Here is a 17,460-nt window from a genome sequence, read left to right on the forward strand (position 1 = left end):
CATACCCAGGGGAGCCAGCCATTTTCTGAGGTAATTCTCATACCTGGGGGAGCCAGTCTTTTTCTGAGGTACTATTCACACCCAGGGCAGCCAGTAATTTTCTGAGCTAATATTCATACCTGGGGGAGCCAGTCTTTTTCTGAGGTACTATTCACACCCAGGACAGCCAGCCATTTTCTGAGCTAATATTCATACCTGGGGGAGCCAGCCATTTTCTGAGCTAATATTCACACCCGGGGGAGTCAGCCATTTTTTAAGGTACTATTCACACCCGGAGGAGTTAGCCATTTTCTGAGGTAATAGTCATACCTGGGAAAGCCAAACATTTTCTGACTGTGATAATATATACCCAGTAGCAGCAGAGTGCAACACGTTGAGGCAACAATTTATATACTAAAATAGTAATAAACAGTAAGAACAACAATTATTTGAGGTACTATTCAACCCAGCAGAAGCAGCTATTATGTGGACTATTATACCTTTTATATATGTAAGAGGCAGCCCTATGTAATGCTATAGTATGTAAAATACATTCCTCAGGCATAAAGCATACATTTCCACAGAGAACATCTGTTTTTCCTGCAGGCACCTCTAAATTGCACAGTAGTTCATTTAGAACAAGCTCGTATAACTAGACACCTGATTCTCTCTGTGAGAAGCCATACAATCTGGGCTTTTGGTCTCCATAAACATGGCTGCCGTCCGGCTTAGCCTTCCCGCCTGGAGACATATTTCAGAGCCTTTGTTTCCCTCTGGCAACCTGAGCATCTTTTGTGTACTTTGTTCCTTAGCAGAGCCTCTGTCAGCCGCCAGCGGTGACAGCCGAGTGACAGGGCGTTCTCGCAGCTCCTCAGTTGAGTGGGTGTAGCAAGATGGCGGCGCTGGGGCTCGTCCTTCATGTGGGGCTCCTGGCCTGGAGTGTGTTCGGGGTCTGGCAGAATGTTGTCATCACCGGGTCGTCGCTGGGACACGGGGCACATACGTACGGGGGCAGGTGGAAATACCTGACTTACATCAATCAGGTGAGCCTGACAGGGCTGAGTGGACCATCCCTTTATGTCCTAACATGACCCCGGCATTCTCTTTTTATAGAGCTGCTGTGTTCTATTTAGGGCCCATTTACACTAGACAGGTCAATTGTGTTGTGTTTAAAGGCAAAGTCCACCTTCAACAAAAAAATAAGATTATTTAAAAAAAGGTAATTAAATAAATGTTTGGATTTAATCCTGCAGAGCATTGCAACCGTAATCAGTGCAATGCTCAGGCTCCCTCAGGTCCATATGGAGGTAGGGCCATTCTGTTATAGGACTGCAGGAAGTAAACGATGGACTTCGGTGATAATGCTGCCTTGCGGCCGGCATCATCTGTGGTGGCAGATGGGACTTGTGATCCTCCAAATCACAGATCCTTAGGCCATGGGGCCTTACACATGCACATTAAAGTCCGATCTGTTGCATGTTACCCTGTGTTGCAGTAAGTCAGGCCATTCATTTACATGGGCTGTCTAATGCACCGCAATTGACCTAAAGTTGTACATGCACCATTGTTCATTCAGCGCAGTGCGTCAGGGTGCATTACAGTGCTCTGCAACGTGGAGTTGCCATTCAGAATAAATAGCACTGCGGGGTCCCAATGCATGTAACATGCATTTCTGTGCATTGAGGTAATGCTTTCTTTACCTTTTAGAGCTGGGCTGGTTTCAATCTATCGCTTTGCAGTAACATTATGCGTGTCCGGATTTGTTCGCACCATGTCCATTGAGCTGCGTTTTTTGCACACCATATGTGTTTGCCGGTTTGCAGAATAACACAGCTCACGGACATGGCGTGAACCAGCCCTTAGGGCACTGTGGTGCCATTCATTCTGAAAGACGCACCTGCATTGCAGTGAACCGCAACACAGGGTAATGCACGGCTGTGTGTTGTGGTGCACGCACTTTTCAAATGAATGGGCTGCCCCAGCGCACCGGTGTTAAACACAACTCACCGGAACGTCAGGATTTGGTAACAGTTCGGCCAATAAAATTATGTTTGTTAGAGGCAGCGGCAGCAGCAGGATCAAATTGTGGAACAATGGTCCCATAAGTGTTGACGCTTGTTTTGGGGCACATACATGTATATGCCGATGGTACTGAGCTTAGCGGAGGGGATGCTACCGAACGGCTCGGAAAACTTAGTGAAGGTAATTGACTGATCAATCAGCTGGCTGTATCTACAGTGGTTGCATGTGGTTCCCCGATCTCACCTGATCAGTGGGCACCTTAATGCCCAGCACTTTCCTCCCTAGCCCACCCTGATCATTCATTGGATTTCAGTTTGTTTAATCATGAAGATTCAGCATCACATGCACTTAGCATGTTGATGAGGAGGGAAATGAGGAACCAGGGAAGGCAAAATATAAGCAGAATAAACTTCAGCTTGAAATGGAGTTGAAAGATGGATGCATTTTCTGGCGTCGGCATGCAACGTGAGTACAGAAGCAGGCAGAACTTTTGGTTTGCTGAGTTGCTGTTGACTCTTGCACTTTGCTCTGTGTAGGTGGAAGGCAAGGTGACTTTCACCCTTTCCCCGTTGGCTTTATCAGCCATTATATCTGATTATGGTCTCATTTATACTCCAGTCACAAAGCTGCCTGATTTAAAATTGACCTTTAGATCCCATTCACACAGGGACTTGCTGCTTTCAGGGATTCCTGCTGCAAGGATCTACAGATTCTTGTGGCAGGAAAACCAGGTGTCCCCATTCAGATATGACTGCTGTTCAAGTAAATGACAGGGTGTCAGTGGCAGTATCAGGCAGCAGCAGTCCTCGTGTAATCATACTTTGTACGATTTACAGCGGTTTGGGATATATGATTGTCCCTGGACGCATCTACCCTGCCTCCAGGGAGAATCCTCTATCGCAAACTACATGTAATCATACATATACATGACTGTATCTGTTCCCCTAGTACAGGAAGTGTGTAAGGACTACACACTTCCTATCCTAGAGTGACAGGAAGTCACCCTAGGACACCTCCCTTTTTCCTAATCACTATAACATAGGAAGGGCTGTGTTCTGTAGTAACTGGGAACAATTGTAACTGATAATAGCAGAGATAATGAGCACTGGGAGCTAATCTGCTCACTTGATTTCTGACAGGATCAACAGGTTTTGTTTTTTTGTACTTCTTGAATAGACATAACAAAACACTTTTAATGGTATTAACAGACCACGAGGGAGCAAGTAAGAGATGTTCCTTGTTAGGGTTTCCATACATTTGAGCCCAAGGGTAGGTTCACACCGGATGCGCTGGGAAAAACGCCCAGAGCAAGACAATACTTTGTCACGGATGGGCTTGGTTCACACCAGCAATTGCAATGAGAATGCGGTGGTGTGCACTAAAACAAAAAGTACAGCATGCTGTACTTTTTTCAGCGCAGCGGGATGCAACGCGGTACAGGCGCCTCTCACCGTGCCGGTAGAACGTAATGAAATGTCACTTGACACATTTCAATAAAGTTCTAAAAAAAAATATACCGTGCGATGTGCCAAGATGTGTGAGATGCGTTTTGCGCAGCAGCCGATGTGTATTGGCCCTTAGGCCCCTTTTTAACACGGCTTTTCGAACCGGATCTGCCTGTCAGTTTTTCAGGCGGGTCTGATCTGAAGTGCAATGTTAGCCTATGGGCCGGCAGATGTAAACAGATATGCATTCGTTGATTCATTCCAATCAGATCTTGCCTGCCAGTTTTTCAGGTGGATCCGATTTGAAGAGCAATGTTAGCCTATAGGCCGGCATTCATTTCCATACGATTACCTCCAAATCCACTTAGGTCTGAAATAAAAATGGAACAAAATTCTGTTTTATTGGACCTAAACGCGATGAAGGGAATTGGATGTAAATGTCTGCTGACACCTGACTGCCCATAGAACTAACATGGGTCCGTTTGGTTCAGTCTTTTCCTCCATTGCGAATACTGAATGGACCTGGATGCCACAAAAGTCACAGTCGTCCTGTACTGCTCCGATGAGCTGGAGACCTGTGCACGGATCCCCTGCTGATCGGAGCAGACGGCATCCTTAGGCTGTATGCAGCAACGAGGGCACAGTTGTGTAAACGGAACATACAGGTCCTGAAAGCTGCAAGCGTGATCTTTGAATGGCGCTGTTTTCTGGTGAACCTTTCTTTCTTACATAATTGACAAATGTACAGAGAAGATCAGCGCAAATGGATGTGGTGTGTCTTGAAGTGTAGATCTTTGTTAATCTACGGTCCTTTCCACCCAGTTCAAATAATCAACATGCGCAGCTTACCTTACCTCCTCATAATCCACTCAAAAATGTTGAACTCTTCTTTACACCTGTAACTAATCCTTTTCTGCGTGCCTGGCGCAATGACCTGTCTCCTTTGTTTGATTTGTAACGTAACATCTGATGGCGGGAGAATTTACGGAATCCGAGAGATGTGAGACATCAAATGCCTTCTGTCTGCTTACACCGTGATCCAGTTGAGTGGCTAACAGCATAAAGCCAGCGGTTTTTTTATTTAACGTTCTCGTTAGGGAATTCTTATTAGTACACTTTAAAGGCAAGTTTACACCTATGCGTTGCGTGAATTCAGGCGTTAACGCTTGTTACATGTGTTGATGCATTTCGGGGCTGTTCATTTTAAATAGTTGCAAGGCATAGCTGCATACCATAGCAAACCAGCATCACTCGTTACATGGGTTGATGCATTTCGGGGCTGTTCATTTTAAATAGTTGCAAGGCATAGCTGCATACCATAGCAAACCAGCATCACTCGTTACATGGGTTGATGCATTTCGGGGGCCAAGCACCATTGCAAAAACTTTGTGACATGGTCAGTAACTGGGACATTTTCATGTGTTGGAAGCCCATCGATTTTAATGGGCTGCCTTAATTGAACACAAATTAACGGATTGGATAAATCATGTTAATGCATGTGCTTTTATGCAGGGCATACATGTAAATGAACCCTAAAGGTACAGGTTAAGAGATTTATTTTGCATAAAATGTACTAACTGAAGGTACTTGCAGTCATAACTGAAGGAACTGTTATGTATTAGAACAGGGGTAGGTAACCTCGGCACTCCATCTGTGACAAAACCAAGTCCCATGAGGCATTGAAAGACTCCAAGTCCCATGAGGCATTGAAACCAAGTCCCATGAGGCATTGAGAGCCACAAGCATGACTCCAGGAGGCAAAAGCATGATGGGATTTGTAGTGTACTGACAGCTGGAATGCCAAGGTTGCCTACCCCTGTTTTAGACTACTGTGAATCACACCGTATCCTTTGTGAACATACCTGACAATATTTGCCAGTTATGTCAACTCATGAGTCCTTACATGGACAACATTCACAGATAAGTATGCAAGGATGACTTGAAGATGTTGTCATCTCCAATGACTTGAAGATGTTGCAAATGTCTTGCCCTGCCCCAACCATCACTTTTAACTTCTGCATAATAATGGGTTGTGTTCACTCTTGCCTGAGATTTCATGCTGGTATGTATCTTGGTGATATGTTCTCTTTAAAGGGTATGAGTGACAATCTAAATGCAATGTTCTGCAATTAATTGATTTGGTCACATGCACTCTTTAACTATGCACACTTGTATTTTGCAGGTTCTTCAGGCGGTGTTCTTTGGCATCTGCGTGTCATGTGACTTTGTCCAGCTGTGCCTCTCCATTAAGAATCCATTATGCTCCTTCCTAACGCGATTAAAAGACTATGCCTTCGCTGTGCTGGTGTTCCCAGTCGGTGTGGTGGGTACCTTTCTCCTACATTACAGAACTTTCTGACCGTGTTCTACACATTTATTGAAGTCTCCATTGAGGCTGTTAAATTCAGCTATGATGGTGGTTGGCATTTGGCACAAGTCTGATAAAACAGCATGGAAGACTAGATGTGTCTGAAGAGCAATGGCTGGGCTGGGATACAGGAAGGCACAATATAGGAAAAGACACAATCTCAGCAATCCTCAACTAGTCAGTAGGCTGACCAATTGCAGCAAAATATTGTGTTGGCCTTGACAGCTGTTTTGATTGCCTTTTCAGTGAAAAGGGAAATTTATTGGATATTATGACAACAGCCAAACTTTTATTTTATATCCCAAGGTTTTTACTAACCAGCCACAATAAATCTTGCATGTTGGTTGCCATTTATCTTTAGGGTTGAATCAATTTTTATTAGAAGTTTCATAAGATTCATACAATACGGTGTAAAATCAACACATAAAAAATAAAGGCAATGCAATACAGAGGGGAGTACCTTTCTCTGCAATGGGCCCGGCATAGCAGCATTATACCAGCAACGTAGTTGCTCCCATGGAATCAAAGCAAAATGTGTGTGTCTAAGGTCCAGGTGCCATTTATCTTTAGTGCTCGTTCACACCAGGTACATTGAGCTGTGTTAATCAGCATTGATCAACAAAGGCTCGATGCAAGGGCTCATAGAAAACAACAGTGGGGTGGCGTGCGCTGAGTAGAAATGCAGCTTGTCTTGTTTTAAAACACTTCAATGCACGTGACCACATGTCCGTGCTTAAGTTGAATGAATTGTTTTTTGTTAACGTAGTACAAACTTAAGAAAAGATTGTAAAGAGTGTGATGCCCTGTAACAATGCATCGTACTGGCCCTACACAGCGCACACCAGCATGTTTGCAGGGGCTGGTGTGAACGGGCCCTAACTCTGTGATCTCGTTCTATGTATGAAAATAGAAATAACTAACACTGTTTTCCTCTCTAGTTTGTCGTCACTTCATTCTGGAGTATTTATACCTATGATCGGGAGCTTGTGTATCCGAAGGAATTGGACAGCATCATTCCAGTATGGTTGAATCACACAATGGTAAGGAGACTTTGTACTAAACCCATTGCCGATCAATGCCCTTACCTCCCTATCCCTAGGTCCTCCTGGTGCTAAACGGGAGAATTGATCGCTTCCATCAACTTGGCTGCTTTTATCTTGCTGCAATATCAGCTAAAAATATATATTGTATTCTCTTTCCAGCACACCGTTATACTTCCACTGCTGCTCATTGAGACATTTGCCTATTCGCACCAGTATCCCGGAAGGAAAAGTGGCCTTGCCTTGCTGGCTGTGTTTTGCTTAGCGTACTTATCATGGTAAGTTCTTTACGAATGGGCACTACAGTGAGAAAGTAAATAGAGATGTTAGTCCAGAAATAGCTGTACACCTCCAATCTTCACCAAACATGTATAATAATAGTATGGTCCCCGTCTGATGATCCCCACCTCTAATGCGTTTCACTCCTTTGGGCATAATCGTAGAGATGTGGGCGGTCATGGGAGGGAACCTTATGTATACACAGACCGATAACATAACAGGTGAAAATACTTTAAGGTATTTAAAACAAATAAAGATGGTTGTTGTAGGCAGAAAGATCAGGACCTCCCAAATGCAGTGATAAAGACCAGCACGCGTTCTTGATAGAGGGTGAAGAATTTGTAAGTTGTCGTGGTAATACGGCCACCTTCACTGTCAGAATCGTTAAAGTATTTGTGAACACACTATAGTAAATATAAGAATGTTCCATCGCACTCCATGCCAGAATCCCATTTAAAATGCTTTGTCAGGTGCTGATGTAGCCGGTGGATGAGGCAGCATAGATAAACGTGTAGAAGGATAAGCAACCAGCACACCAGAGGTCCATTTTATCTTCCCGAACGGAAGATAAAGTGGACCTCTGGTGTGCTGGTTGCTTATCCTTCTACGCACTACTGTAAAAGCACATTGGGGGGAATTTATCAAGACTGGCGGAGACAAAATGTGGAGCAGCTGTGCATGGCGACCAATCAGCTTCTCTCTTTAGTTTGTTCAGTTAAGGTTTGAACATGAAAATGAGAGTCTGATTGGTTGCCATGCACAGTTGCTCCACAGTTTGTCTGCTCCAGTTTTGATAAATTCCCTTAATGTATTACAGCAGATATTATTTAAAGACTCTGATTCACATCCCTCTTTATTTATATTGGGTGTGTCTGTTACTAAGGTTGGACAGTTTATATCAGTGTTCTCAATCAATGCCGCTGCTGTTCTGCCTACAAGCAGCTTTGGTTTGACATCGAGCTGGGAGCGGCTGTCAATCAACGGGGGGTGGCTAAAGGCCCTACAGAGGAAATGTAGGCATGGTGTGTGTTGGCACAGCATCCTGTATCTCCAACAGGGAAACACTGAAACGCAAACTGATGCTACCAGCACAGGTGTGCTTCCATGCTTGGCCTGAGCAGATTGCAACAGGAAAGAAGGGAGGTGGGGGGGAGGGGGACTGGCAGGATCACAAGGTATTTCCAAGCAAACTAAGAAATAAAAATGAAATGGGGTACATTTACACTACTGCATGGAAACATGCACATATATGAATTTTTATATATAGGGGTAACATATACTTTAAGATACCGTGATATAATGTCTAGCTTAGTAAGTATCAGTAGGCTGATTTGTAAAATATCTGCTTTTCCTTTGGGTGTTAGTAAGCTGGTGTGGAAAAAAGTTTGTTTTTGGTATGAATTGTAGTAAGTCCTTGTGCTTGAATGTCCACCATCACTGTAAACTATGACAAGTTACTGCAATACCGTGTCTGCCTTTGCTAGTGAATAAGTAGAAAGCTAATGTGGTATAATGGCCTCCTTTGCCATGGTTAAGTAGTAAGCCGATGTAGTAAAATGCTTGCTTTAACTGTGAATAGTAGTAATCTAGTGTGGTACAATGGCCTCCCTTGCCATGGGTAAGTAGTAAAACGTTCCCTTCACTGTGAATAGTGGTAATCTAGTGTGGTACAATGGCCTCCCTTGCCATGGGTAAGTAGTAAAACGTTTCCCTTCACTGTGAATAGTGGTAATCTAGTGTGGTACAATGGCCTTCCTTGCCATGGGTAAGTAGTAAAACGTTTGCCTTCACTTGTAAACCATTGTGGAAAAATGTCCCTCTGGGTATCATTATGTTAAGGTGACACATGCTATAGCAAGCCAACCTAAGGAATGTTTGTATACTAAGATCCACCAATCTCTCTGCAGGATCCTTTGGCTGCATTACGCCGCTGATATCTGGGTATATCCCATCCTTGCTAAGCTGGACCCTGTTGGAATGTCTTTGTTCTTTGCAGCAGCTTTTATCATCATGGTTCCCTTTTACTGTCTGGGAGAGGTCTTGACTCTGTGGCGTTGGGGTAAGCTATAGTTGATTTCCATTACTATTTTTAATCAGCAAGAACTCTTTGTATTTCCAAAGTTAGAATGTGATTGTTGTGCGTTGTTAGACAGCTCCTATAAAAAAAACAAAACCTTATCCAATGAGACCCAGTGAATTATCTCAGCCCACCTTGACCATATGATTGAGCACTGGTGTGTTTTTCAGTGTTTTTTGTGTATGTGAGCATAGTTTTTATTAGGGCTGTGGAAATTAAAGATTAATTTCTCGATTAATCGTTAAACTTTTTGATCGATTAAAATTATTCTGATCGCTAATGAAAACACTCACATCTCCGCCGGCTTCCGTGACGTCACCGGACTCCTCCCCGCTTCGTTATCCGACGGTTTGCCCAAGAAACTTGTTCTACACGAGCGCCAGCCAAGGCATTGGCCTATACACATACAGCACAGCACTGAAGTAATAAAATGAACTAGGATCACACTAATCCAGCACGTTATTATTCTGAGTTGCCCCACTCAAGCGGCGGCCATATTGAGTGGGGCACGTGAAATTAATAACGTGCTGGATTAGTGTGATCCTAGTTAATTTTATTACTTCATTCCTGTGCTGTATGTGTACAGGCCAATGCAGTTGGATCTGTATGTGCGCTATAATTCATCGAAATTAATTGATTAAAAAAAAATTTGATTAATCGAACGTGAAAATTTTAATCATTTCCAGCCCTAGTTTTTATATAGTATATGGTTTGCCTTTTGCAGAGTGATAACCCGTTCCCCATTTTACTCCATAGGATCCGGCCGCCCGTCTAAAAGGAGGAGGAAAAAGAAGAACTAAAGCCGCTGCTAAGGATTCAGGGCCTTTTGATCTTTTTATTTAATTTTATTTTTATTAATGATTCCATAATCTTTCCTCCGTTGTCGATGGAGGGATACAACTACTTTAATCTATTTGCTGATTCGTACAGGTAACCATTCTACATTTCGAGCGACTGTACATGGCACTGCTGTGTTTTCACACATGAGATTTCAACTATGTGCTGGAGACGAGATCGGTCGTGCGAATACCGTTTTATTTTCCAGGATATCGGTGGTTGGATGAGCACTATTTTTTTTTTTCTGCTGCTGAAATGCATTTAGGACAATTTGTTGTATTTCTACCACTGCCTGCTATGTGAGATTTTTACTTGCTCATAAGCTGTGTTTACATAATGGGGACTTCAATGGAGCATTGAAGAATGTACTGTTCATCCACAGTCTAATATCCTGTGGCTGTGCAGCCGTCTGATGAAGGAGGATTCTGAGCAATGTCAGAGTGCAACACTACAAGACTGCGAGAGGTTTTGGCGCTGTTTTCTATAACCTGAACTGTTTATAACCACTTTTATTGAGACATCCTTGTGGACTGGAGGAAATGAGGGAGGTTTTTTTTTGTTTTGTTTTTTGGCATACCGCTCCATATTTTGCATTCCCCCTCCATATTGTCTTAGATATGTGACACTTGTACTGCTGTTCCATGTGTTAAATTTATAATGATGAGTAAAATCTGCCAAGATTTAGATATGTTCTGCCCTCTAGTGTCCAATCAAAATGTAGCTGTGTTCTGGAAGTTTGCAGAAGATGTATATTTAAGGTAAAAAGTCCTAAATGGATGCAAAGCTATGGCATTCAGCACAAGTATGCCTTTCACATACGAGTTGGCTGCTGAGATTTTTGCTTTCATCAGTTGGTATCTGTCTCCTTCACTTAGCAATATCTTAAAGAAGAACTCCGTGGGCGAAACGTGTATTAACCCTTGCAGTGAGGCTACCCCCACACTGCAAGAGTTAACAGCTCGTTTTTTGTCTAGGTGCTAAAAAAAAGTTATACTCACCCAAACTTACTGAGCCAGATCCCTGCTTCTTTGGTCTCTGAAGCCTCTATAGCATTGGAATGTTCCTCAGCACCCTCATGTCTATACACAGCATATAGAACGTGATGATTTATGGGACCTTAGACTGCTGCAGTTGAGGGGGAGAGGCTCCTGGGACTGGTCCAAGAGCAAGCTGGCTCGGCGGTTCAGGCGAGTATAACTTTTTTTTTGTATTTATTTTTGTAGCACCTCTACAAAAACGAGTAGTGAACCCTTTCATTGCAGGGGTAGCTCCACTGCAAGAGTTAATAAACGTTTTCCCCAGAGTTCTTCTTTAGTGGCTTGGTCCACCTTTGTGATCATGTTTTACATGGTCACATTCTTCAACTGCCCCACCCCTACTTACCTGAATGTCAGGGGGATCTCACTGCAGCTTTCCATGTGTGTTTGAATTCTGCATGGCTCTGCCCACACAGCCACATTGTATTCTGTTAATGGAATACTAGAGGTTCCATCTGCCACGGCAGCACAGGAACTCACAGATCTCAATAGAGTACAAGTGCAGTGACACTTGTAGGCCATTGATTACTTCCTCCAGCCTGATAACGGTAGGTCCATAACTCTGTATGGACCTGGGGCTGAGATATATAAATAATGTAGAAATGATGCACTGATCGTGGTGGCAATGCTCTGCAGGCTTCAAAGCAAAAATGTAATAAATGTACATTTAAAAAAATATATATATTAATAATGTGGGTGCATTTATGAACTTTTTGCAAAAGGTGGACTAAGCCTTTAAAGCAGTATGTGAGCAGAGGGTGTTTAAGTAATCATGTTGACACATTGCTAGTTACAGCTCTGTAACCCCTATACTAATGCAATGCCAGTGATCTATTATAAAGCCTGGTCATTATCACTTTGTATGTGGTGGAGACATTATGCTTCTAGTTTCATAAATTTTATCTTTACGGTTTGGAGGACTCCAGGGGAGGTATGAACCATTTTATTTGGTGCTTGCCATGTTCTTGGTGTTGTTTTTTATTTTTTTTAATGGTTCATTTCTTTTTTACTGTATTTGGTCTCTCCTCCAAACAGTTGTTTGTAATGATAACATTTTCTGTAACCAGGAGTTCCCGAGATACACTACGTAGTCTAGACTGGCTCTGATTGATGCCATAACTTTTGTACTGACCCATGTGTCAAGTGATATCTTTTATAACCAGAGGAGGGACAGATTTTTCTAAGCCAACCTTTGCTATGGAAAGTATTTTTCACATAGGCTGTACCTTGCAGTGGAATGTTTTACTTTTTATTGTTAAATTATGAATTTATAGTTTGTAAAACACAGAGGTATTTGACTTCTCCATGCCACTCTGTCTCACTGTCTTGGGCGTACTGCCAGTTGGGAGGCATCCACGCTCTGTGGGAAGCTCTAAGCCAGGAAGAAAGCCGTGCACACTTCTGACGCCACCTTAAAAACTATATTGCAATCCGTCAGTCAACATGAATTTGGCCCTGCCCACCTCTGATGCATTTCACCCCAACCAGCCTAATCGTAGAGCTCTACCTCTACGATTAAGTATGTTGGGTCAAATGTGTCAGTGGTTGGCAGTTACTTGGCATGGAAAAGATAATGTTGGCTGCTGGACTGCAATACAGTTCTTAGGATGACATTGCCGACGTGTGGTGCTTTCTTCCTGGTTTAGATGTATTTACAATCTTACACAAGTCCTCTTTAACATGAACATATGAGAGCAAATGTAATTGTTTGCATTTCCTCCTTGTGCAAAGTATTGCTGTACATGTAATTTTTAAGGTCCTGCAGGTTTATTTCAATGACAAAAACATCCATGTCAGCCAGTCAGGAGAATTCTTTCCTTTATCTGACCTCAGGAAACTGATATATGTTTGCCAAGGGGTGCTGCACCCTTTGTTCTTTGCGCAGCTCTATTGAATTAACCAGATAGGACATTACGATTGTTTATCAAACAAGTGAAGAAAATTTCACGCAGTGGAACAAGTTGGTTTGCATCCCATTTTCAGGGTCCTGGATCATACTTGCAGTCGGGTTGTTGAATGTAATTGCCTGTAAGACTTGACACCCCTTTGCAAAGGGTTTTGGCATCGGCCAGGATAATATTAAATGTAAGAAATGTTGAATGTTTGTTGCATCCAGTCTTTGGTATGTACATAAACTCTTCTTATAAATATAGTCATTGTCTTTATTTATTCATTTACAGGTAGTGTAGCATCAAAAGGTATGCTCAGATCAGACCTGCTTGTATTTAAGCTTGTACATCTTGTCCACCCTAGGATTGTTGGTGTCCTTAGAAGATAGTCACTGCCTCATAAGCTGCAACGGTGAGAGCGAGTACTGGATTTACTGATTCACCACATTGATAGTCAGTCATTTTCTGTACATACATTTTTACTTGGTGAATGTGTTGTGGAGTTGAGGAATCAATGTAAATATATCCCCACCATAGGGTGTAAAAAAAAAACTGTAGAACCAGCACATGATGATCCTCCAAAGAAATTTGAACTTTACTCCACACGCATCTATACAAAAATCAACCCCTGACGTGTTTCTGTCTATCCATACCATAGGGCAGGGATGGCCAAACTTCGGCCCTCCAGCTGTGGTGGAACTACGAATCCCATGATGGGCTCCCAAGGGGCTCTCTCTCTCTCTCTCGCCATGAGGCTTTGCAATATTCTCACAGCCACAGACATGACTCCCGGAGAGAGATGCTTCATGGGATTTGTTGTTTCACCACAGCTGGAGGCCCGGAGTTTGGCCATCCCTGCCATAGGGTGTCCCTTACTTGTCTTCTGTCGCCATGTAAAAGGCTGTTAATTAACGTTTACGCTGCCTAGCAGCAATCAAAGATCCATGGGATGTCCATCCCCTTTTGTAAAATGAGTGAAGAATCATCAATAGAACAGCGCTGATCCCCAGTTGCATGGTAACAAATATGACAGAGGCATTTGGGAGCATGCCACTACTTACCACATAGTGCCGCCCTATGTCCTGTCCCGTCCTGTGTCCATGTTTGGCTTTGGAGGGTTTCTCTGCCTCCACTTATGTCAGTAAAAGGACCACCAGACGGGCTGAACAGATTTACAATAATAATTAAAAAAACAGCTAATATATCTCTTCCTCTGTAATTTATGAGCTGCTTGGAGTGCAGCTTCTTCGGTCATGGCATCTCTTTCCAGCAACTATAGTTATTCCCTGGGCCATATCAGTGTCCTCATTGACTATGAAAACCAAGAAGCAAAACTATTTTGATTCTTGAATATCTATTCTCCCCACAATCAGTTGAAGTAACCACTGATTTGGCTCCAAAGGCCCTTTGACTAATATTGATCCTAGTTGTAGCTCCTCTATCAGTATCCTATTCTGGCTGGTCAGAAAGCCCCATAGACCTTAAATTTACTTCTACATTCAGCACTGTGTGCGCTTATTAGAAGTCACTGGCTGTCAATATACACAGTTTAGGAGGCACTTGGGATAGAAACCAGGAAGTATGATGAAAACATTTGGGTACATAATATAAGAATTGTTTGTTTAGCCCCCCCCCCCTCCAGGCATATAGGAAGCTGCTGTCACCCTATGCCCTGACCACACAATGATTGCTCTCTCAGGCTCTTGTCTCTCAAGCTTACCCTTTCGCTTCCTGTCCCCTCTTTCCAGCACTAGCCGGGTGGTCTCTGATCACAGCCGCAGTACGTCACCTTTTTTCCTACCGAGCCTTTATCCTCTTCCCTGTGGGAACCGGGGTGCCAGTGACACAGATCTGAAAATGGCCCTTTCACTGGGTGTCCGGGGCAGAGAGCGTGAAAATAAGAGACTTTCAGTTTTCAAAGGCACGCTGCTTACTCAGAAAAAGAGCGGAGAATGCGATCCGACAGCCGTGCCTGATTAACCCTTTCACATAGAAGGGCCAAGGGGCTAACCAGTTTGATGACAAACTCTGGGTGACTTTAATGAAGCGGTTTCTGTCTTTTTTTTCGCCCTGTCTTGTATGGGGAGAAGTGGGCTAAAATACGCTATTGTAGCTTTGGGTAAAGGAAGCTGGGTATTAATCATCGCTGGATTGCATCCAAACATTAACCACTTCCAACATGCAACTAATGGCTATTAAAGGAAAACTCAACCGATGCTAAAAAAGATAAAACTTACAGTATATCATTAGTATTCATGCCATTTTATAACTCCAATTTATAAAAACAATTTTTACATACTGTTTGAGAAATGCAATGCCCTAGAAGTCTCCATTTCTTGCCTTTGTGATTGGCTCACATAAAGTTTGAAGTCACCCATATCCCCCATACAGAAAAAGGTAAGAATCACAGTGCTGGTGAAGCCTACCTCTATATCCCCCATACAGAAAAAGGTAAGAATCACAGTGCTGGTGAAGCCTACTTCTATATCCCCTGTACAGGAAAAGGTAAGAATCAAGGTCTTGGTGAAGCCTACGTCTATATCCCCTGTACAGGAAAAGGTAAGAATCAAGGTCTTGGTGAAGCCTACGTCTATATCCCCTGTACAGGAAAAGGTAAGAATCAAGGTCTTGGTGAAGCCTACGTCTATATCCCCCATACAGGAAAAGGTAAGAATCACAGTGCTGGTGAAGCCTACGTCTATATCCCCTGTACAGGAAAAGGTAAGAATCAAGGTCTTGGTGAAGCCTACGTCTATATCTCCTGTACAGCAAAAGGTAAGAATCATAGTGCTGGTGAAGCCTACGTCTATATCTCCTGTACAGGAAAAGGTAAGAATCAAGGTCTTGGTGAAGCCTACGTCTATATCTCCTGTACAGGAAAAGGTAAGAATCACAGTGCTGGTGAAGCCTACGTCTATATCCCCTGTACAGGAAAGGGTAAGAATCAAGGTCTTGGTGAAGCCTGCGTCTATATCCCCCATACAGGAAAAGGTAAGAATCACAGTGCTGGTGAAGCCTACGTCTATATCTCCTGTACAGGAAAAGGTAAGAATCAAGGTCTTGGTGAAGCCTACGTCTATATCTCCTGTACAGGAAAAGGTAAGAATCAAGGTCTTGGTGAAGCCTACGTCTATATCTCCTGTACAGGAAAAGCTAAGGATCACAGTGTTGGTGAAGCCTACGTCTATATCCCCCGTACAGGAAAAGGTAAGAATCATAGTGCTGGTGAAGCCTACATCTATATCTCCTGTACAGGAAAAGGTAAGAATCATAGTGCTGGTGAAGCCTACGTCTATATCTCCTGTACAGGAAAAGGTATGAATCAAGGTCTTGGTGAAGCCTACGTCTATATCCCCCATACAGGAAATGGTAAAAATCACAGTGCTGGTGAAGCCTACATTTATATTCCCTGTGCAGGTATAGGTAAGAATCATAGTGCTGGTGAAGCCTACATCTATATCTCCTGTACAGGAAAAGGTAAGAATCATAGTGCTGGTGAAGCCTACGTCTATATCTCCTGTACAGGAAAAGGTATGAATCAAGGTCTTGGTGAAGCCTACGTCTATATCCCCCATACAGGAAATGGTAAAAATCACAGTGCTGGTGAAGCCTACATTTATATTCCCTGTGCAGGTATAGGTAAGAATCATAGTGCTGGTGAAGCCTACATCTATATCTCCTGTACAGGAAAAGGTAAGAATCAAGGTCTTGGTGAAGCCTACGTCTATATCCCACATACAGGAAAAGGTAAAAATCACAGTGCTGGTGAAGCCTACATTTATATTGCCTGTGCCGGTATAGGTAAGAATCACAGTGCTGGTGAAGCCTACATCTATATCTCCCGTACAGAGAAAGGTAAGAATCAGCAGAAATATTTGCTAATAATCTTTGAAGGGAAGTATAATCTCAGCAAAACTGGAGTTTCTCCTTTAAATGACATTTATGAGAATACTAAGAGAACTGACCAACTTCCTTCCATGTTTCTAGGGCAGATTTGAAAGTAAAATGGAGGGACTGGTCACTATAGGTGTGTAAATTGCCTCTAGTTGCTCCTGCTGTCCACAAACTATCAGTTTAATCAGCTTCACATTCATTATCCCTACTGACGGTTTTGGTAAATTAATTAATCTACTAGAATGGACACCATTAACTGAATAATTTGCATTTATAGATTAGTAATGACTGCAATATGCTTTCCTGTTCTAAATATTGTCCTGTAACTTGGTTCCGATGTAATTCCACTTTTGCAGCCAGTTGAGATAACACCAACCTTTATATGTTTTACATGCCCACATTTCACATAGCTTAGCTACAATATTATTATTCTACACATATGTCAATTCTACATATTTACTGGCTGTAGAATTTTACTTGGCTTTCCACTTCTATGTAATGTTAAGGAGGGGGCTAGGGATTTGTTTACCACAAATAATTCCCATCAGTACTGTGCTGGCAGATCTTCATTGTTGTAAACTAGATGTGCAGAA

General features: G+C 42.8%; 1 protein-coding gene across 1 annotated transcript; it reads left to right on the forward strand.

Moving 5' to 3' along the window:
• Positions 1–822: 822 nt before the first annotated feature.
• LOC108802330 (androgen-dependent TFPI-regulating protein-like) lies at positions 823–10,010 on the forward strand. Its single transcript, XM_018574196.1, has 6 exons — positions 823–1,022; positions 5,629–5,769; positions 6,753–6,854; positions 7,017–7,132; positions 9,041–9,192; positions 9,967–10,010. Exons 1-6 carry the CDS (start codon positions 873–875, stop codon positions 10,008–10,010), a joined length of 705 nt encoding a protein of 234 aa, XP_018429698.1. The 5' UTR covers positions 823–872.
• Positions 10,011–17,460: the final 7,450 nt, after the last annotated feature.

This window comes from Nanorana parkeri, unplaced genomic scaffold (genome assembly GCF_000935625.1).
Source record: "Nanorana parkeri isolate BGI_ZX_2015 unplaced genomic scaffold, ASM93562v1 scaffold50, whole genome shotgun sequence".
Classification (NCBI taxonomy): Eukaryota; Metazoa; Chordata; class Amphibia; order Anura; family Dicroglossidae; genus Nanorana; species Nanorana parkeri.

Excerpts from the sequence above, each read along its gene's own strand:
- LOC108802330 (XM_018574196.1), top strand. The coding sequence starts at position 873 with ATGGCGGCGCTGGGGCTCGTCCTTCATGTGGGGCTCCTGGCCTGGAGT. Across the intron at positions 1,023-5,628 it reads ACCTGACTTACATCAATCAG|GTTCTTCAGGCGGTGTTCTT; the intron begins GTGAGCCTGACA and ends TGTATTTTGCAG. Across the intron at positions 7,133-9,040 it reads TGCTTAGCGTACTTATCATG|GATCCTTTGGCTGCATTACG; the intron begins GTAAGTTCTTTA and ends ATCTCTCTGCAG.